Source organism: Dipodomys ordii, unplaced genomic scaffold, assembly GCF_000151885.1.
Source record: "Dipodomys ordii isolate 6190 unplaced genomic scaffold, Dord_2.0 Scaffold65, whole genome shotgun sequence".
Classification (NCBI taxonomy): domain Eukaryota; kingdom Metazoa; phylum Chordata; class Mammalia; order Rodentia; family Heteromyidae; genus Dipodomys; species Dipodomys ordii.
The window spans coordinates 7,419,467-7,442,127 of record NW_012267281.1 but is presented as its reverse complement, the minus strand read 5'-3'; the positions used below and the strand labels follow the sequence as shown (position 1 = coordinate 7,442,127).

The 22,661-nt window shown below is 38.8% G+C and overlaps 1 protein-coding gene across 1 annotated transcript in view; it reads left to right on the top strand.

Moving 5' to 3' along the window:
- Mbnl2 (muscleblind-like splicing regulator 2) overlaps positions 1-14,684 on the top strand; it is a 147,911-nt gene extending 133,227 nt beyond the window's left edge. The window contains exon 9 of the mRNA XM_013022964.1: positions 14,582-14,684. Coding sequence (XP_012878418.1) covers positions 14,582-14,596 — 15 coding nt within the window. The 3' untranslated portion in view covers positions 14,597-14,684. The remainder of the gene's footprint in view (positions 1-14,581) is intronic.
- The last annotated feature ends 7,977 nt before the right edge of the window (positions 14,685-22,661 follow it).

The window sequence follows — 22,661 nt, the reverse complement described above, 5'->3', positions numbered from 1 at the left end:
AGGAATGAGAAGGTAGCTCAGTAGTAAAGTGCTTGCCTTGCATGCATGAGGCCCTGGGTTCGATTCCTCAGCACCATGTAAGCAGAAAAAGCCAGAAGTAGTGCTGTGGCTCAAGTGGTAGAGCACTAGCCTTGAGCTAAACAGCTGAGGGACAGCGCCCAGGCCCAGAGTTCAGGCCCCACAACCAACAGAAAAAAAAAATAAGAGTTCCCAAATATGGGGGTCTTAGATGAACTTGGTCTATAAGACCCACCTAGAGGAAGAGGAATTTTTCCCTTTATGAAATCAGAAAATAAGGAGACAGTAGACCTTTTTGTTTTCCTGCCTTAGGTACAGCTACTTTGCAGGACTACTGTGAGGTTTAATTAATAAATGTCTCTGCAGATTCTCTGAAGAAAAGCCAGGTTATGTAAGCATTGTGGTCTCATACAGTTTCATTTTTCATGAATAATTTACACCTCATGATGAGAAGCTGGGTAGAATACTTTTGTATACTCACCTAAAGATATAATATCAGTTCCAATTTTGTGCAGCTGAACAGAAAAAAATACTGAGTCCTTCTGTGAAGCTTTTCTGCCTCTAGACTCACCCTATATATTATACCCTCAAATCCCACCCTTTTTTGCATTTTGATGGGATTTGGGGGGTTGAACTTTTGGAATCGAGAAGTTCTAATGTCAGTAGCATTTTGGCTTTTGTCGGTGGTAGAAAAATCATGCTCCATTTCTCTAATTTTAGGTTTCCTCCTTGGAGCCAAATGAATATGTGGTTCACCCTATATGTGTGTTACTTCCAGCTCTAGATTTGTAAAGGAAGAGAGAACCTAGCTGCAAGGCAGGAATTCAGACCTATTTTCAAGGGTTGGGTGAGCTGCTATAAACGGCATGAACCTTCATGCAAAGGCATTTATCTTACCTGAGCCGTGCCAGTGTTGCCTGCCCTTCCTGCATGTCTGCTGACATGTTGGGGGTGTGACAAGCCTTTATGTGCAGATGAATGGGGATGAGAGCCAAAGCCTGTGATACCATATGATTATCAGATGTGGCCCCTCAGGTCACACTGCTGCAGGCACTGACTTCCAACCCACGTGTATCTGAATCTGTGACCATTTCAGAGGCCACTGTTAGGGAGATGGTAAAGATGTCCAGGGGTTCATTGTCTCTAGTCAAGGAATTGTGACTCAATCAGGGCATGTCATCTAAAACAACACAACATAAAGCACGAATTCCAGTGCATAAGTATCACTTCCAGGACAACAAGCTCTATGGGAGGCTCATCCCTAAGTGGCTCTGAGGGGTTTGTAGTAATTAGATAAAGGATGGATAAGGTAATTAGATGAATGGCATGGACCAATTTGTAAATTCAAGGGTAGAGAGAAGGATACAGTCAAAGGAAAAGGGAACTCACATTCCTAAATGCACCACCATGCCATTTTAGGTATGTTTGCACATTTAACCCTATAAATGGGTTCTATTTTCTCTTACATAGATAAAGAAATCACAGGTAATTTTGATCATAGCCCTAATAAGAAGTAGGGCCTGCGGTTTGATCTCAAGTCTGTCTGTAACCTTGATGTCCCTATTTGTCAGATTTCTGTCACTGTGACAAAATACCTGAGAAAGATGGGCGTGGCCTCACAAATTGAGGGGTTTAAATCTACCATCAGCTGGCCCCGTGCTTTGGGGCGCATAGCAAGGCAGACCATCATAGCAGGCAGGGATGAACAGCAAAGAGGGCCTGTACACCTCATAACATCCAGCAAAATAAGGACAGGAAGGAGATGGAGTCAAACTCTTGGCTATGGCTCAAGGGAACAAAATGATTTGCCGTGGACCTCACTGCCTGTGAGCGGATAATACCAGAAGGTATGAATACAAGGTACAGTAGAATGTCCTAGAAAATGCAGTTGCATAGCTATGAAAGGAAGAGGTCAGGTTCATAGTTGAGAACAGGACAAGAAATAGGATATTTGAGGCTTGACTCATCATGACACTACTGAGACTGAGTTAGGTCGCTGGGAGAGGCTGAGTGTTAAGTTGACTGGCAAAGAAGCAACTCAGTCCATGAAGTGATGAAACTGAGATGGAAAGAATAGAAGAAAGTGAGTGAACCGGACCCACCCAAAGCCAGAGAGTTTTCTTGATCCTTTACTTTTTCCCCTCTGCTCAACTGGAAGCTGGCATCAGCCCGTACCAGATCTGTGGATTTTCATGCTTTGTTCCTCCTCACCACATAACCCTCCATCAAGACCTCTCTCCCACTGAGCTTAATAAAGAGAATGATTCTTGTCTACAGTTCTTCCCTTCGATGTCTTCTAGAACAATTCAGTTGTCTAGAATTTTTTTATAACAATTGATGAAAAATGATAGCTATTCTGGCAATTAGAATCCATCATACTTCAGCATCAAATGTGTAAGCTGGAGCTTTTGATCGGTTGGTGTTAGTCTTGGTGATCAAATTATATTATTCTTCCCATCAATCTGCTTGCTCTGTGGTATCCATTGATCTCAGCTTCTCTTGATAAGCTTCTTGTAATCAAATCCTGAGACCGGCCACTATTCATCACAAGGTATTTCTGAAAAGCAGCATTATTGAACTGATCCTTGTAAAATGTCACCCATTCCCCACCCCCCCACCATTCCCAGGTGCATCAGTCTTTGTAGATCTGACCAAGACCATCATCAACTAAATCGTAGGAAGAAAAGACGCTAAGTCAAAAGAGCAAATTTACACCATCACGCCATGTCTCCAAAATAACATTTAAAAAATGTGATCCATGTTACATTACAAACTGGAATAGAGGCCCAGATAAGTAAAGAAAGAACCTAACCCAACTCACGTAAACAGCAAGGGAAGCAGGCCTTGAATTCACTTACCTGTGTCCTGCCTGGAGTGGTGTTTTTCCTCTTTCACCCAAGGACCTTCCTGGCTGAGTAGAGTCTGAAGTGATCGTGGATGGGGTCTAAGGCCTACAGAGAATGCAGATAGCACAAACCTAACTCACCCCTACCTGCCACGAAGCACTTACCATGTGCCAGCTATTGTGCATAGTCTTTTATGTACATTAGCTCTCTGAAACTCAAAATGCCCTGAAAGGGACTGTAATTATTCCAGTAATAGTGAAGAAGGAATTACAGTTTAGAAAAGCTGAGGAACGTACCCAAGATCATACCCTTACTGGGGGAAAGGGAGAGCAGATTTTAAAACTAAGTCGTAAGGAGATGGGCAGAGAGTGACGGGGAATGATTTGTTCATAATCACATAAGGATGAGAAATTCATACTCCTGACACAGCCCAGGCCCTCTTCCCATCCCTCGAAACATAGCTGGTATAGCCTGCTAACTATTCTCTTTTCTTTTTTAATTGAACAAAATATAGGTTTACTTCTTCCTCAGAATTTAGAAAAGTTTTTGAGGAATAAGAGACAAAACACTCAGAGAAGTCAAACTCAAATGCTTTGCCTTTCCCAAAGTATTTTTCCCTGTATTAATCTCATAACTGCTCCATTACTCACTCTTTTGATATTTGCTATTGTTCCACTGGAATGTGTGGGAAGGCCACGGAGTTGCTTCTGTTATGAGGATTCTGGAGAGAAGGAATTGCTTGGATCGATTCCTATTGTTCGTGTTCTTTTCTTGGCTCTTCTCTGACTCCCTGCTTTGTGAAAGATGGCCTTGAACAAGAAGTTGAAGTTAAAAGAGAGAAATCTAAGAAAAGTGTCAAGAATGAAAATGTCCATTTATATGTTTTGACCTTAGGCAAAGGTGTTTTAAGAGCTGGTTGGGTGTGGGGCTTTTCATCTGTTAAACTTCATCTGCAAAGCTCACTTTTTCTTCATGCTGTCCATGCAGGGAAAAGGTAAAAGAGATGAAGGCTTTGGAGATTGAAGAACAGGCTTTACTAGATAAGACTAAGTGCATGGAAATGTCCATAAAGTGTCATTTACTTCAAGCATAGTGAGCTAAGAATTCTAACATGTTATGTGTCATAATTTATATTTTGTGGCTCAGACTAGGAAATTAAGATCATTTAAGTATCAACACATCATCATCATCATAAATAGCATTTATCTTGAGCCTACTGTCACCAGGCACTTATTAAATACACTGTTTCATTTTCATAATCCCCTATGAGTACTACTGTATTTCCCATTATGCTAAGGATGCTAAGAAGTATTAAGGATAAAAGAAGTTTAAGAGTCGAGTATAGTAGCTCATGCCTATAATCTCAGCTACTCAGGAGAAGGACATAGGGAAAATCTCAGTTCAAGGCTGACTTGGGGGATTTGGGGTGAGGGGGGCAGGGAGGAGGATGGGGGAATCGGAATCCCTAGCTAAAAAGTAGCAGGAAGTGGGGGCATAGCTCAAGTGGTAGAGCAAGTGAAAAGGCCTGAGTTCCAGCCCCAGTACTGCAGCTAGATGATAGATAGATAGATAGATAGATAGATAGATAGATAGATAGATAGATAATGAGAAAGTGTTTAATGACTTATCAATGGTGACGTATCCGTTTAGGGGAAGCTAGGTTTGAATCAGATCTGACCTTAAGGAAGGGGAGATTTTGCCCTTCAGGGAAGTCAGCTTTCTATTGTAGTAGACCCTGATCACCACACAAGTGATAGCTGACTGTGCCATTACAATAAAAGATTCCAGTTCTCTAAGTGATAGATATGACTTGACAGCCAAAACTTTAGTGAAAAATCAGAGAGTTTCAGTCGAGACCAGTCATCAATGACAAGATATACACAGGCACAAGCAGAAAGGGAAGTAAGTGTATTTGATATTTTTAAATGTTAATCTCATCAAAACAAGTATATTTCCAACATACATATGGAGAGTCATACAAATCCAATATTTAAATGCACAATAGTATTTATTTGAATGACTATTTAAATAGTGGCTCAAGCCAAATTTGATTTAGGATTATAAATGCTAAAATAATAGACTCCAGAAAAGGAACTCACATATGTCAGATCGTTTGTATGAATTATTTCATTTAATACTCAACTCTGAAGTGTCTTCTCCATTTTCCAGATGAGAGAACAAACTAAAAGAATAAATTTGTTTAGGATTCAGGAAGGTGGGTGGTATTTTTAACCACTAAAGGGAAAATCATAGTAGAAGTAAGGCCTTTTCAAAGTCCAAGTTCAATATCAGAAAGGGTCAGAAAACACTGTTGTTTGGTAGGATCATGGGAGTTCAAATTTCAATGCAGTGAACATGATCTAGAGCATAGAACGAAAGAGGCATCACTTCACTATTAGATGATCCTGCTTAATAAGACTGAAGGACTGAAATAATAGGAAAAGAGAGACCCAGGCAGAGTAGCTCAAGCCTGAGCCTCACTACTTGAGGCATGAAGAGTGGGGTTTCAAGCCAGCCCAGGCACAAAAAGTCCATGAAACTCCATTTCAACCAGTCGAGTCCATTTGGCTTTCCATAGCAAGGAACACATGCAATTAACAAACATGCAAATGGTTATTGCCAAAAATAATTCTGGGGGCTGGGAAGGTGGCTCAGTGGTAGAGTGCTTGTCTTGCATGCATGAGGCCCTGGGTTTGATTCCTCAGCACCACATAAGCAGAAAAAGCTGAAAGTGGCACTATGGCTCCAGCGATAAAGCACTAACCTTGATCTGAAGAGCTGAGGGACAGTCCCCAGGCCCAGAGTGCAGGCCTCACGACCAACAAAAAATACTAATAATAACAGCAATAATTCTCATGCAAAAGCAATCATCTCACAAAACAAGTGCTTAAAGAATGGACCTAACATCCAAGACTTGAGAGGGCCTCTTATAATTAAGAAATAAAAGAGTGGACACTCTCCCCCAAGAGAAAGTAGTTCCTTCCTTTGTTTCTACTTGCCATCTATTACATCGGATATTCTGAAACTTCCTGGAGAGTGAGTGGAAAGGGCAAGTGGCACCTTCACTGAACCAAGTACCTACCACACTGGTCAGGGGGCAGTGTGATATGAGCAGAGAAACTGAGGCCCAGAGAGGTTACAGATCTGGTTGATGCACAGAAACACCCCTGAATTCCACTTAACGGATGCTGTTTTGATGTTTCTTTGCACCCTAATTTTAGACACAATTGAGTGATCTTACTAGCTTCTCTCTACCTGTCTCTGTCTCTCTCACACTTACAGAGACACATACATACACACACACACACACACACACACACACACACACACACACACAGTTAAAAGGCAGGACTTTAATTGCACTGGAAATTTTCATCTCATAAATTTGAGAAATGCCCAGTTAACGTGTGCAAAGACACACTTCTGTGTCTGGCTCATAGAACACTAATCCTACTAGGCCTTTTACTAAATTTTAGCAATTCGTTGCTTTTCTGCCTTTGGTGTCTTCAAAGGCAATTCTTAACAGGCTGAATTATATAATTCTGCTCCACTGTTAAAAGAGATAATGCAGCCAAAATGTGCCCAGGATTCTAAATCAAACACAATGGTAGTAGATACAAAAGGGGAACAGTGAGCTCTGTTGGGGTCTTTACACTAAATCCAACAGGATCATGGTTCTGTGCTTTGATTTTCTTGGCTTGAGTCTTCAATCTAGTATTGTGACTAAAATCCCATATTGGAAAGAAAAAAAACCCTCATATTGTATGAATGATTATTTCCAAAATTGCTTTGCAATTGATGTATAAACTTGTTTTTTTAACACTCTTTGTTGCTTTAATTTAATTTTTCATGGGCACTTTGTGAATTTGCATGTCTAAAAAATGTGATTTACTTCATCTTCATTCATGAGTTGCCCATTCATAGCCTTTCTAATCCTAATGTCAAGAATAGGGATAAGCAAAACTAAGTACAAAAACACTCATTTACACAACAAAGTAGTTCATGATATTATGTTATATAAACAAAGTTTTCTTGGATTCTACCACCGTATCCAGATAATCCAGTTCAGTGAAACTAATTCAAATGTGCACAGTCTATTTAACCTTACCATTTCTTCCTTATTTTCACTTTGTTCCTATATTGTTATTCCTTATTATTATTTAACCTTACCATTCCTCCCACTGTAAATATTCTAGACATAGACTTTATTAAATAATGTGGCCCAATATTATATTATTTTCTAATAGAGTAGAAGAATTTAACCTTCTTCAGTATAGACAGGACTTAATTTTATGAGTTTTTTCAACATCCCTTGATCACATACGTGGTTAGGAACTCAGCTTTCTTACAGAGACAAAAACACTTTTAGTGGTTGACCTAGCAACACTATACAAAGAAGTTTAACATGAATCAAAACATCATTTGTAAAAGATGAATCTTCCACAATATTCTTTCAGTGAATTGAACACTCCCATCCTGGGACTTATTATTTTTCTTAGGTTATTTCAGTTTCCAAAGTACTTTACAATGGTATTTTAGCCATAGCAGGCCCTTTAGATGTAATCATTGACCAGGTTTTCACTCCTAACATTGATCATGTATAATACTGAGCTAATAGCACAGAATGACTAGGATACTGCCCTCATTCATGGAGGTTTCTTTTTCTTTGGAATTTAGGAAAGACATCAAAAGTATGGGCCTAATCCAAATTTCGAGGGGGTGATGGAAAATTCCTTCACATCTTCTACCTGTCAGAGGTAGAGAAGCCATAATCTGTAGAGAATCTCTTGACTGAAATCTTATTCAGGGATGGTTTCCAGAGTGAGAATGTGAACTGTAATGTGGGATCAAGAATGTTAGGTGCCAGCTAAGAGGATAAAATCCAGGACCTGGCCCTAGTCGCCACCAAACCCATTCCTACATTTTGCATGATGCTGTGCTTCCATGTGCCAACTGATTCTTTCCCTGGCTCCCATTTCACCTTTCCAGGGACAAACTGTGTATGTAGGGTTCTTCTTTCTCTGAAACTACGGAGCAAACATAGCTTTCTTTCTTTCTGAATAGACACACAACACCCTTGCCTATGTTTTTGTTTTAAACCCTAATATAATGCCAGGATAGAGAGCCATTTTACTTCTAACAAAACTGCTCATCAAGATGCTACTAAATGTTATAAACATTACAGCTATTCCAACAAACTTCAGTTTGCTCTTCCCAAGAGTGAAACTAATCATATTTGAGAATTTTCTCACAGGGCCTCAGTATATGGCTTTTCTGCACAGATAACAGTACATTTTAAAAGAATCAAATAGAGTACAACACTGCCTTCCCTTAGAACAGTACTCCCACACGATAACGAAAGACGAGTTTGCAAAGTACCCTTCTGCATACCATGAATTATCTCTGAGCTTTTCATACCATTAGAGTATATATTGCCAGAAGATATGCTCCAAAAAGTGCTTGGAAGTATATATTATTGACATGAATAATTATAATTGCTTTAATTAATTACTTTTTATCTAATACCATTTGTTCAGCAAGATATAAGTGACATTGGCTTTTGGCGTCAGTAATTCTTTGATTCAATATCAAATTATATTGAGCCACATATACAACTGTCCAACTGTATTTCTGCAGTTTGCTGCAACCAAAATAGTCCAAAGGTTTTTGTATCTCAGACGAGATCCAGGATCCCCTCAGACAGAGGTTGCCATGGAGAAGCGGTGTGGAGAAGTAGGGCAGAGATGAGAAGAAACTAAACGGTAGAGACAAATGGAGCTGTACAATGGAAGTGGTAAAAGGGAATGCATGCAACAGAACAAGGAGAAGAAAACTATGGATGAAGAAAAACAGAGGGCAGAGGTATAGCTAGGTAGAAGAGCACTTTTCTAGTGTGCACAGGTTAGAGACTCAGCAGTTTGGAAGGAGGGAGGGAGGGAAGAAGGAGGGGAGGAATGGAGGGACAGGGGAAGGAAGAGAGGGAGGGGAGGGAGGAAAAAAAGGAAGGGAGGGAGGGAGGGAAGGAAGAAGAAAGGGAGGAAGGGAGAAAGGAAGGAAAGGAGGGAGGGAGAAAAGAAGGAAGGGAGATCAGGATGGTGATCAAGAGGCAAGCCAACTTGATCTTATTTAGGGAAAATTTCACCTCAGTTTTCCATTTTAAAATAAATAATGAATCATATTCATGAATGCCACAAAACATCCTTTCATGAATTACATTCTGAGGACATGGGGCTCTGTAACCATGGACAAGGACTTCTAAGGAATCTACTGAGGCTAGTTTTCATTCCTTCCTTCATGAATTTTTCTAGCCCCAACCTGGAATACTTTCCCCCTTTTTTTTGGATATAACAAAGAGTGGAGGGAACAGGAAGGCATACCTCTTTTCCTTGGATATTTCTCAATTCTGAAATGCCCTGAAGGGTGCAGAGAGACATCATGTCCAAAAGGCTCTTTTCCTGCCCTGTTGTTCTCTGTCTTGTGAATGGTCTGGCAGTCTTCTGTTGATGCCAACATGGTAGCATTGTGTCCCCAGTGACTTCGTATTTATTCATGTGTACATGCCAACAACACCTAAGAAGGGCTTCCTGTGGGCCCAACCCCATTCTGGACACCAGAGATGTGTCTTACAGGTGAATTAGCATTCCCTTCAGACTTCAGATGTTCAGTGGAACTCAATGATTGTACCAGCCCTGGCTTGGAAGTTTTTAGGCTGGTGATATCAAGATCCACTGAGCTTCCTTGATTTTTCCAGGCCATCTCTGAGAAGTCAGCATTACAAAGGCAGTATTGGATAGCTATTCACTGAAAGATTTAACCAAAACACCCCTCATTCCTTTTTTCTATTTGTTTTCATGGTTTGGATATAGAGGAACAAATGGTCCTTTCAGTGAAATGTTTTCCCTTATCAAAGAACAGTATTCTAATGGATTGAATTATTTAATTAAAAGATGAGTCATCTGACATCACCCCTGCATCTTTGCAATGGGCCCTTTTACAGAAGAAGAATAAACATTTCTAGAAGCCACTTAGAAACTCAGTTTCCAAAGTAAGTCCCTGGAGATAGACCACACAGCAGCAGAGTCAGAAATATTAATACTTGGTAGTCCTGAAATATAAAAGAAACCCTATATTACTTTACCTTCTTTTATACTTGTTCATGAGGCCTGGCTAGTTCAACCGTTAAGTTCATGGTGCTGGTGAGTTCGAGTCCAATGGTTCCGTTTCTACACAGGCTATTTTGCCTTTGACCAAGATCATTTCTCTCCTCCCCCACTCCATTCTCTCTCTCTTTCAGATGATGATGGATGGCTCAACCTAAATCCATCATCATTAGGGAAGAGACAAGACAGCATGCATATTTCATAACTGATGACTCAGTCAAGGGAGAGATGATGGTATTTTCTTTGTAGGGAGTGGGTGTCTTTTGGCTAAGTGCCCTGTTCCTTGGAGTGAAATCCAAATGTCTGAAAGTTGCAGAACTAACTCCCTAGCGGGCCTTCTCTCCTGATCCCACTCACTCTCCCACCCCTGCCTCCTTACATATTGCTACAATTCAAACTGATGCTTGATTCAAGAAGCAATGATCCAGTCCCGATGCTATCTTCTGTGAGGAGGTGAGGCTGATGTATACACACATGAGCAGCTCATGGTCAAAATCAGCCCAGAGACAGTTGGATGAATTAATTGCTAAAATTCCACCTTCTTTTGCAAAGTGGAAGTCTAAACAATATGGAACCTGGATATTTTTCAAATAGCAACTAGCTGGAGCTGAGTAGATGCTGTCACCTCTCTCTCTAACCCTCACATTTCTGATCATTTCCTACCTTGATCTAGTAGGCTTATTATTTACAGATATGTAACTCAGACCATTTCTTCCTTCTGGGTATGTGTGTGTGCCAATACTATAGCTTGAACTCAGGGCCTGGTGCTCTTGCCTGGCTGTTTTTATTCAAGGCTGGCGCTCTACTACTTGAGCCACAGCTCTACTTCTGGCTTTTTGCTGATCAATGGGAGAGAAGAATCTCACAGACTTTTCTTCCAGGGCTGGCTTCAAACCACAATCCTCAGATCTCAGCCTCCTGAGTAGTATTACAGTCATGAGCCACTACCACCTGGCCAGTAAGTTTTAGCTGCCATTGGCTATTCATGATCCACAGAGACTTTGGGAATTATTAAATGGCTGTTCCTAATGCATCTGCTAAGATCATCTGTTTTTCTTGGGAACCATTTGTGCTTGTTTTTCAACAAATAAATATGACACTAATCATAGACTAGGTTCACAAAGAAGTAACGAGACTATATACTAAGCAGAATCACTAGCTTCTTAAATCCAACTGCTTTGGGAAGATAGTTTCATTCCTTTGGCATGAGTTCTTTTCCATATGAATAAGTAGGCTCTCCTGTAACCAACTGATACTTTAGGGTCACAAATATTCCTGTTATAACCAGAGGGGCCACTGAAAACTTTGGAGGCCACTTCTGATTTGAAATCACGTGTGCCTTTACTTTATAAATAGAATGGTGGATTTTGTGGGCATCAGCTCTTCTCATTTTTATGTATTCTCCTACAGTGGAAAAGGGAGTTGAAAACAAAGCTTTCCGTTCAGAACTCTGGTTCACCATACAGGATTGGCTAGAATCTTAAGAATTTAACCTCCATGTTCTGTCGTGGTTCTCTATGATATAAAATACTACTTGCTTAAGAGAATAGTCCATTAATGAGACAGATAGAGACTGCACCCTGCCCATTACATTGGATTCTCTTTGTATTGCCATGACTTCTCGAGCTGAAGTTTCTTAACCTCTGGAGCAGTGGTGCTCTGGTTAGATGGGATGGTGTATTGCTGTGAGCAAATATCCTCTTAGCATTCACTGGGAGGCACCCTTGGTGGTATGTAATTGGCCACTCAAGCCTAGCAGTTTCACAGGACCCCCTGTCATATCTCCCCCTCTGTCTCCTCCACACCAACCAGATCAGTCACATGCTCCCCTGGGGTCCTGTCTGCCGTCACAGCTGTCAATCAAAGAGGCTATAGTTAAATAAGAAGCATCCACCGGCAACTGATCTTCATGTGGATTCTCATTTGGTCTGTTTCCAGGGTATATTTGATCCCAGAGTGCACATAATTCAAACTGTACCCACAAGTTATTCTTCTCTGAAAGAAAAATGAATGATATTTGTAAGACAAAATGTTGCTGCCCCAAAATTGGTCATTCTAAGGAGAAATGCTCAAAGCTTTATCCATCTCCTAAAATCAAATCCCATAAACTACTTACAGTTCATCACACCATCTGGGAGTATAGTTGTTTTTCCATACCATGTGTATGAGCCATAAGGAAGCCAGAGACTAGGCCAGGGTAGACAGAGTGTTTGGGCCCAGGTACCAGGCAACAATGATAGCCTCAAGTTGAGCAGCACCCAGCTCATGTCTGTCTGTCCTTATCCATCTATTGAGTGTAGAAGACAGTGGCAGATGGGCAGATCCATCCTGGTAAAATAGCCAGGTAACCTCAGACCTGATTTTCAATGCACTTAAAACTCAGTGATCATTAGTTTACATAATGCAAATTATGATTTGCCCATTGGCAGGCTTTTTGTGAGGGTGCTTTTCTTTCCAGGTGGTTCAAAATTTCATTCTCTAAGTGGCATTTTGGTTCCAGTTAATAAGCAACAATGCAAATATATTTTGAAGTATTCACTATTATATTATCAACTTAAGAAATGACAGGATTTTTTCCATAAGTATTTCAGAGAAATTCTTGCTAAAATAGGAGAAAATAGAAAGCTGGGACATGATTTTATATCTTAGGCATATTTTTGTTTGAAAAGCTTACCAATAGTACTGAAGCACAAGAATGAAATAGAACAGTTGTCTGTAGATCACGCCGGGAATCCTAGTTACTCAGGAGGCTGAGATCTGGAGGATCACAGTTCAATTCCAGCCTAGGCAGAAAAGTCTATAAGACCCCATCTCCAAAATGGCCAGCAAAAAGCTAAGCTAGAGGCAAGGCTTAAGTGGTAGATTACCTGACAAGCAAATACAAGGCTCTGAGTTCAAACTCCAATACTGACCAAAAAAAATAATAATCAAATATTCAAACGTAAAATTAAGGGACTGGGAAGTAGGCTCTAGTGGTAGAGTGCTTGTCTTGCAAGCATGAGGCCCTGGGTTCGATTCCTCAGCACCACATTAGCAGAAAAAACAGGAAGTAGTGCTGTGGCTCTAGTGGTAGAGCACTAGCCTTGACTGAAGAACTGAGGGACAGCACCCAGGACCAAAAGAAACTAAAATTAAGTGATAAACTGACCATTTTACCAACATAAATTACAACAATAATATGCAAAGTTATGTGATAATAGTATCTATATACTAGAACTGTAATCATATTTACACGTATATATTATACATTATTTTGTTCCTATCTGTATGTGCATTAAGGAATGGCATTTTTCCCTAGGTAGCTTTAAATTCCAAGAATTTTTTTAAAGAATGATCTCAATACTAGTTGTTTTCTGCTTTCAGTTGGTATAAATATTTAATGTAAGTTCTTGCATTTTTATCAGCTCTCTACACATCAGTACGTTTCTGTGAAATAAAGAATGTGCTTATTTACTTCATGGGTAAAACCATTGGAGTGTACTAAAACTATGGCTTCTAAACTTCAGGAGTCTCATTCAGAGGGGGAAAATACCACTTGTATGAATTTTTTTGACATAATGGTGTAATAAATTGTAGTTTTAGAAATGAAGCTTTTCCTGGGAATTGAATTCCCATGTCTAAGAATATTTTTAGATCATTACTCCCAAAGAATTTTTATCAGTTATTTTCTAAACAAAGACCCTTGGATAGTTTAGTAAATACATTTTAATTTATTAGTTACACAAAGTTTAGTCAAAACATTGTGGCATGAATAAGTGTTCTTGTTAGAATATCTTCAAAACTTGGCATTTAATGTGGCACCTAATGGAGTAGCTCAAATAGGCCAAACTCTGTTCTTTGTAAACGCTTGGAATAGGAAATGAACTTGGCAGTCAGACCAGAGGAATCATAGTTGTTTTTGGTTAGCCTTGCCTATGCTTTATCAGTGCTTTAGTTTTATTAAGAATATTTTAAATGCTTGATTAGATTGGTATTCATCTTTCCCTTTTAATAAGTGACATTCAGATGTGCTTTGAATTTGAAACTGGTTGTTGTTATATTGGGGGAACAAATTTCCATTGATGGGACTGTATCTCTGAATTCTAAATCAATAGATGAATAATATCTGATACATTGCAAATATTTATGTCTTAGTTTACAAAGAGCTTTACAAGTGCAGACAAATCCTCCAGCCAGACTTCTTGATCACCATAGCAAATATTAGCTGGATAACAATGGAGGAATATAACCAAGGGAGATGAAGCAAAAGGTTGCTTAGGAAGAGAATAAGACCTAACCAGACTGCATGACTACGTGTGTCCTGTTGCAACCTTACAGAAAACTGCATTGTCGTTCTCTACGGTGGCCACATAGCAGAAGTGGCTGAGTGTAAAATTTTTTCAGTATGAACGATGGAGATTGGGCAAAAATAGAATCACATCCAAATTATAAGAAAATGGGAGAAAGTTCTCCCTTTCAAATGGCTGCTTGCAAAAAAAAAAAAAAAAAGTGAACGTTAAACTCATTTTCTTCCTTCCCAGAAGGTGTCCTAATCTTGCTTGTCTTTTTCTTTAACAGATAATTCTGAAATAATCAGCAGAAACGGAATGGAATGCCAAGAATCCGCATTGAGAATAACTAAACATTGTTACTGTACATACTATCCTGTTTCCTCCTCCATAGAATTGCCACAAACTGCATGCTAAATAAAGATTTAGTTCTTCTGGACAGATCAGAACTCTAAGAAGTAGTGCTGCTATATCCACATATGAGTATTAAATATGGTATGCTTAGTATATTCCAACCTAAGATAGTTAACTACCTGAGACCAGCTGTGATGTTTAAGGACATAAAAGGATACAGTTTACTTTTAAAAGAGTTTCTAAACATAGTTTCTGTCCTAGGAATATTGTCTTATCTCCATAACTATAGCAAAAAGCCCAGCCAATAGGACTCATTCGATTCAGAATATTTCAAATTTAGCAATAAATGATTAGCATTAGTTTTTAAAAAAAAAAAAGAAACACCTATTCCAAGGGCAGGTTCAATTCTAACTCGAATCACTATCATATCGTTTACTCACGGAATCAAAGGGGAATCTTTCACTTCTTGATGGAATGCACGCTGCAGCAAAGATAAGAAGTGAAGTAAAACAGATACCTGCTCCTGCAGGTCTAAAATTGAATGCAAGTTCAAGCACAAGTACTGGGACACATCCAAGTGTGGGAATTGGTTAGCCTGGAGATGCCGCATTGAATCCTATGATTCTAGAATAACATTAAATAGATTGAAAATGAAACTTTGCACGGTATGAGCTTCATACCCCACCCAACAAAGTCTTGAAGGTATTATTTTACAAGTATATTTTTAAAGTTGTTTTATAAGAGAGACTTTGTAGAAGTGCCTAGATTTTGCCAGACTTCATCCAGCTTGACAAGAATGAGAGGCCCAAGCCAACAGTTTAATCTCAAGGATTAGCCTTTCAAACTCACCATCCAGTTGCCTGTTACAGAATAACTCTTCTAATAGAAACCTAGTCAAACAAGGAAGCTGTAGGTGAGGAGATCTGTATAATATTCTAATTTAAGTAAGTTTGAGTTTAGTCACTGCAAATCCAACTGTGACTTTAATCTAAATTACTATGTAAACAAAAAAAGTAGATAGTTTTCACTTTTTAAAAAAATCCATTACTGTTTTTGCATTTCAAAAGTTGGATAAAGGGTTGTAACTAACTACCGCATGGAGAAAAAAAACTAGTTCTTTTAATTCTTTCACTTAAAGCATATTTTATGTCTCAAAAGTATAAAAAACTTTAATACAAGTACATACATATTATATATACACATACATATATACTATATATGGATAAAACATATTTTAATGTTGTTTACTTTTTTAAATACTTGGTTGATCTTCAAGGTAATAGCGATACAATTAAATTTTGTTCAGAAAGTTTGTTTTAAAGTTTATTTTAAGCACTATCGTACCAAATATTTCATATTTCACATTTTATATGTTGCACATAGCCTATACAGTACCTACATAGTTTTTAAATTATTGTTTAAGAAACACAACAGCTGTTATAAATGGATATTACTTGTAATTGTTTAAAACATCCATTTTCTTTGTGAACATTTTAGTGATTGAAGTATTTTGACTTTTGAGATTGAATGTAAAATATTTTAAATTTTGGCATCATCGCCTACTCTGAAAACTAGATGCATCAACCATGTCTTTTTTTTTTTTTTGGTTTGAGAAAAAAAAGAAATCTGCATTTTAATTCATGTTGGTCAAAGTCTAATTACTATCTATTTGTCTTATATAGTAGATCTGATAATCCTATCAAAAGAAAATCACATTCTAATTGTAATCTTACCTAGTGCTTGTATCGTTGAGTTTGTTTTTAATTTGTGGAAAGATATTGTATCTAACTTGTATTCCTTTGATAGTCTCATCTTTATGTATTATTGATATTTGTAATTTTCTCAGCTATAACAATGTAGTTACGCTACAACTTGCCTAAACATTCAAACTTGTTTCCTTTTTTCTTTTACTTTTTCTTTGTTTATACATTTAACCTCACCTAAAACATAGTATACATTACTAAGAAGTAAATTACAGGAATCATTGAAATATTTTTGTAGACTAATTGTTGTAACATTGTCTCTTTTTTTCCTTTCATTTCATTACTTTAATTTTTTTAATTACTAGCACACAACTATTTTCAGCCCTTTAATAAGGGAGCATCAAAAACATCACTTGTATCCCCAAGCGAATATAGATGACTGTATTTTTTACTACGATATCCATTTTCCAGAATTGTGATTATAATATGCAAAGAGTCATAAATATGCCATTTACAGTAAGAAGGAGGCAAGGCAAATGCATAGATGTACAAATATATGTACAACAGATTTTGCTTTTTATTTATTTATAATGTAATTTTATAGAATAATTCTGGGATTTGAGAGGATCTAAAACTATTTTTCTGTATAAATATTATTTGCCAAAAGTTTGTTTATATTCAGAAGTCTGACTATGATGAATAAATCTTAAATGCTTTGTTTAATTACAAAAACAAAAAATCACCAATATCCAAGACATGAATATATCAATTCAACAAATACTGTAGTTAAGAGACTAACGTCCACTTGTATGGGAGTCACATTTCACTCTTGATTTTCAGGAAATAACAGCACTTCATGGAAATATTCTTTCAGCCATATGCCACTGGTAACATTTCTACTAAATCTTTCTGTAACACTTCAAAATTTTCTCCTTAGTTCTATCTTACAGTGTAAGCAGGAGTCTAATTTGTATCAATTCTATGTTTTGGTTGTAATATTCAGTTCACTCACCCAATGTACAACCAATGAAATAAAAGAAGCATTTAAAAGGATTGTGTGGTCTTCTCTCCCTTTTGTCTTGGACAATTAGATAAACAAAAGATTTTTACATTTATATGCATAATGTTAGGGGACATCAAGAAAGACCAAATTCTGGCTTGATTTTGCTTTGAACTTTGACTTTTTCCGAAGCTAGAAGAAAAAAAAAAAAAAAAGAACTTGCTCATCAAAATGCATTGACTTTTTTTAATTCTTCTTTTTCCTATCTTTAAGTAGTTGCACAAAGGAGTTGGGAGTTGCCATTTAACAAAACGGTCTATGAATACACGATGTCTCCATCCGTGTCACCCTTTTCAACAGCACACCCATCCCTCTCACCCACCCCTTCCCTCACGCATCTTAGTTTTGTAAGATATCCACTGAATGTTTTGCTGCATCCTCCCTGTCTTCTTCATCCATCTTCCCCTTTCCCCTTAACTCCACCCCACTCATTTCAAGTACTCACTTCCTTCCTGATGTTTTAGACAATTTTAAAGCACATCCACATGTAGAAGTCTTTTTAGTCCTCTTTAATATTACCCCTCAGAATCCACACCACCACTCAGCTGTCTTCTTCAAGCCTGTGATAATGAATTCTGACTGATGATAAATGTGAGCATCCATAAGGAAAGGGGGAATGCGTCCATTTCATAAGGAGACAAGAAAGCACCCATTAACCTAAAATGTGGCTTTCAGTCAGCACTGGAGTGGACAGCATGACTTAGAACTGATGTGGCACATCGAGCCAGAAAGACAAGTTCTGTTCTCTGGGGTCCTGGCCAAGCGAACAGCAGGCAAAATGGATGCAATAAAGGGGTGACCTGAGTTCCTGCTGTTTCATAGGCCCTCTCCTCCTCCTCAGCAGACAAAGGGACCCCTGGATTTCCTTCCTCAGCTCTGTGAGACCCAGGGTGTTTCTCAAGGAAGATGCTACCTGCTTTTTGGTGTCTTGGTCCATCTTCTGTTGCTATAGTAACATCTGAGCATGGAGGATTCATGAAGGATAAAGGCTTATCCAAATCACAGTTTGGGAGGCTGAGAAACCCAAGAGCCTGGTGGTAGTGTGGATTCTGCCTTCACTGGGAAAGGAACCAGGCTTCCAGGCCAATAGCCAAAAGCACCCGGGCAGAACAGACCCAGCCTCACATGATGGCAAACGTCTCTCACAGGAATGAAGCCAGTCTCGTCAAGGTGAGGACGTTTTTCTTTCCCCGGGAATTGACACAGTCCAGAAAAAGGACTGCAATCCCATTAATGGACATATTCACTCTATAAAAGTAACACGTCTCTCACCATTATGAACAGTGGTAAACTAAATTGCAGCATGAGTTCGGCAGGACACAAACCAGAGCAGGCAAGATCCACTATTCCTTATCATTCTGGGGTTGGCAGAAGTTACCTTCTGAACCAGGTGACTTGTATGCATTTGTATTCCCAGCTACTTAGGAGCTTCACCATGTAAAGCCAGCCCTGGCAAAAGCACAAGATCCTGTCTCAAAAACAAACACAAAAGGACTGGGGGGAGGGGGGGCGGGGGAGGGGGCGTATCTCAAACAGCTGAGTGCTTGTCTAGCAAGCATGAGGCCTTGGGGTCAATCCCTGCTACTGCCAAGAAGAAAGAAAGGAAAAGCACACCCTCTGCAGGCCAAGATGGGAATATTACAGAGAAGGTTCCCTGTGGCAGATTTAAAGCCTCCTACTGTGTGGTCATGGTGCCTTTCACAAAGGCAGAAAACACACTCATCAAATCAAACATACAAATAAAGATGTGTGCATTTGAACCTCTCCTGTTAGGATTTTCAAGCATAGAAGCACTTTGAACATTTTTTGTATCTGTTTTAAGAAAAGCCTATACTTGCATGAGCAAGTTTTTAGTGCAGAAGACGTATGTCATCAGTCACGTTTTACCAAAAGAAAAGACACACTTTTTTCATGCATTTTTATTGTGTTTATAAAGGCGATATAGATAGGATTACAGTTACATAAGTTGGGTAATGAGTACATTTCTTTTTGGAGAATGTCACCCCTTCCCTTGCTCTCTCCCAGTTTTTCCCTCCTGTGTCCACACATAGGTTATATAGGTCATTTTCTACATAGTATCCAGCGAGCACCACTGGTGCACCTGTGGTCCCACCATTTCTATGCCCTCCTTTGTCCTCACAAAGACAAATGAATGAACAAATAAGACAAAAAGGAAAAAAAACGTAAACAGCAACAAAGAATAAAAGAAAATGTAAACAGCAACAAAGAATAAAACCTCTCATTTCCACTTCCTAGAGTTCATTTCAATGAATGTTATGTTATATGATCAGATGGACACTGGCAGTGTACCTTTGTATTTCTCTCCTAAGAGTATTCTCCTTTGGTCCCACTGTGTGTTAATATCTAGAGATCTGTACAATTTATCATGTTTGTTATTTAAAAAACACTTTTGTTAGGTTCTGGGAAGGTGGCTCAGTGGTAGAGTGCTTGCCTTGCATGCATGAGGCCCTGGGTTCGATTCCTCAGCATCACATAAGCAAAAAGAAAAAAGCCGGAAGTGGCGCTGTGGCTCAAGTGGTAGAGCGCTAGCCTTGAGCTGAAGGGCTGAGGGACAGCGCCCAGGCCCAGAGTTCAGGCCCCACGACCAGACCAAAAAAAAAAAAAAAACAAAAAACACTTTTGTTAGTAGAAAGTTCAAGGTGCCAAGTTTAGAGAGCAATTTGTTATTTTAGATGAAAAATTGAAGAGCAATGATACTTATTTTTTTTACTACTGGTTTTATGAAGTATAATTTTCAGCAGTAGACTTACATTTTATGTAACATCTCCAAATGAAAAAATGCGTCTTAAACCTAAGAGGATTTTTTAAGCTCTACATAATTAATTCAGCATAGGAATATTTAGATATAAAGTATAAATTATCCCATAATTATCTGCCAAAAGCAAAAATGTTATTTTGACTTTAGGCTGTCCAAACCAAAAATAATGTTTCAAACCCATAAATACACTATTATTAATCAAACTCCTCTTGTAACACTATTGATATTAGAGGCAGACAGGCTACCCAAAATAATATCAACATTCTAATACATATGAATATATATTTGGGACAGTAGTAGACATTGAGGTCAGAGCCTCAGGATAGCTAGGCAAGTGCTCTTCCACTTCACTGTGCCAGACTTTTTCATGTTGATTGTTTTGAGATAGAGTCTCTTGGTTTATGCTAGGGCCAGCCTAGACTGTGATCCTCCTATTTGTGTTTCCCCCAAGTTGCTAAGATAACAAGTACAGACCACCACAGTCAGCCATTGTTCAAGATGGACTTTTTGTTTTGTTTTTTGGGGTTTTTTTTCCCAGCCTGGTCTAAAACTACATTCTGCATCTCTCCACTTTCCAAATAGCTAGAGGCTTGAGTCACCATGCCTAACCCTAAGTTCTGATATGTGTAAGAGGAAGGTGTGGACTACCGAAAGAATGAGTTCTTTCCCATTTCCCCAAATACCCTAATGTCTGAAAAACTAATCATACCTGTTAGACTGGTCTATCTCCATAGAAATGACTGAGTCACTGTGAACAACTCTGAGTCACAGAGAATGAGCCACAGTAATGACTTCCCTCTGTGTTCTTGCTGAGGAGGTGGATGGCAGAGCTGGAGATGGGTGGAGATGAGTCGGATTGAAAATGTTGGCCAGAGACCTAATGAAGTTGTGTCAACGCTCTATGCTGAATATTCTCTTATAGGTTTCCAACAAGCTCATCCTGTGCCAGTGAAGAGAATTACTAATAACTGATAAATAAATCCCAACTGCTATGGAGACCTTGTGCACAAACACATCCTGTTATGAGAAGTAGCACGATTGTAGATAACACTGCACTTCCACATCTGCCTCTCCGTGCCTGGATCCATAGCTCAGCTCCCAAACCTTAGGCCAGTGTATCCCATGTGCACGAGCAATTGGCCTATGACCTCAGTTTCTTCCTCTGTTTCACCAACATTGAAAAATAATCGTCCACCCATTGAAAGTGTCATTTTAGTGTAATTTCATATGGGCTAGTTGACCCGATTGTAATAAAACCATTTCAACCACCCTCTGAGTCCCACAGAGCTGTTCTTATAAGGTGAGATATAAACAGAAAGCAACTTGTTTGGTTCATGTGTACATTATCTTTAGCATCACAAAGGAGCTATTACACTTATAAAATTGAGGAGAAATCAAGGCTCACAACAATTAAACAACACTGTCAAGATCAAAGAGTTTCAAGCTCTGGCTCGCCCTAGCTTCACAGCTGTGTTGCAACAAGCTTTATTTGTGGCCTCTTCCAAGTCAAAATTTAATTTAAAAATACAGAGTAGAACATTCATTCAGGTTTAAGGTGAGATCATAATAAGAATCTTTTCCTTCAGACAAACGGTCTTTTCATAAGAATAGAATGTTTATGGGGCACTGTAAAGTACTAGTCTAGATTTAAAGCAGAGCCTAATTCTTCCAGAACACACCAGAGGCAATGAAAGAAAGTTACATTGTGCCATTTCTCGAGCTTTCCCCTTTTTAACATTTTATTTAGATTTGTTTTTGTGATAAAAAAAAAATGGAAACCATTTAATGTTTTCCCGATGATAAGCCAGTACCACAGAAGCAGCCCTAAAATGTTGTAATTTGAATGTCTGGAGTAAACAGCCAGAGAGAATGAATTTCTAAATAAAGGTCACACATGGAATACATTTCCCCCTAAAATCCAGTTGTGTCCAGAGAGGCTGACAAATTAGATATCCGTTGTGTTTTGCCTAATAACTTTGTTGTGGGTCTTTCCAAGTCTTTGGTTTCTATAAACAAGAAAAGATTTATATCTCTTCCTGTGTGCAAACTGAAAGGATCTAACTGGGGATAGTCTAACTTTTCCTTTCTGGCGAACCTTTCCCTCAAATAAAAGCTCACCCTATAAAAGTACTCTGGTTGCAGTGGACTCCCCAGCCCCTAATAAACCCTGTACTATATTAGAGATGGAAAGCCATGCATTTAAACAGAAAATGCATCAACTCACCACAGAAGGAAAAAACATACCTCTACAGTCAAACAACAGCTTATGGAAAACTAACTCCAAAGCTCTAAAGATGTCTTGAGAAAAATGGTCAAATTTAGATGGAAGTTCCAAACATATTACAGAACGAACAGACACTCAACACTTACACAAACATACATTCATGGAGAGAAACAAACAAAATCCTTTATCATTGATGAGCACAAAGCTGAAGCTACTTTGGATCCTCAAGCAGGAAAGCTCAGAGGCTGT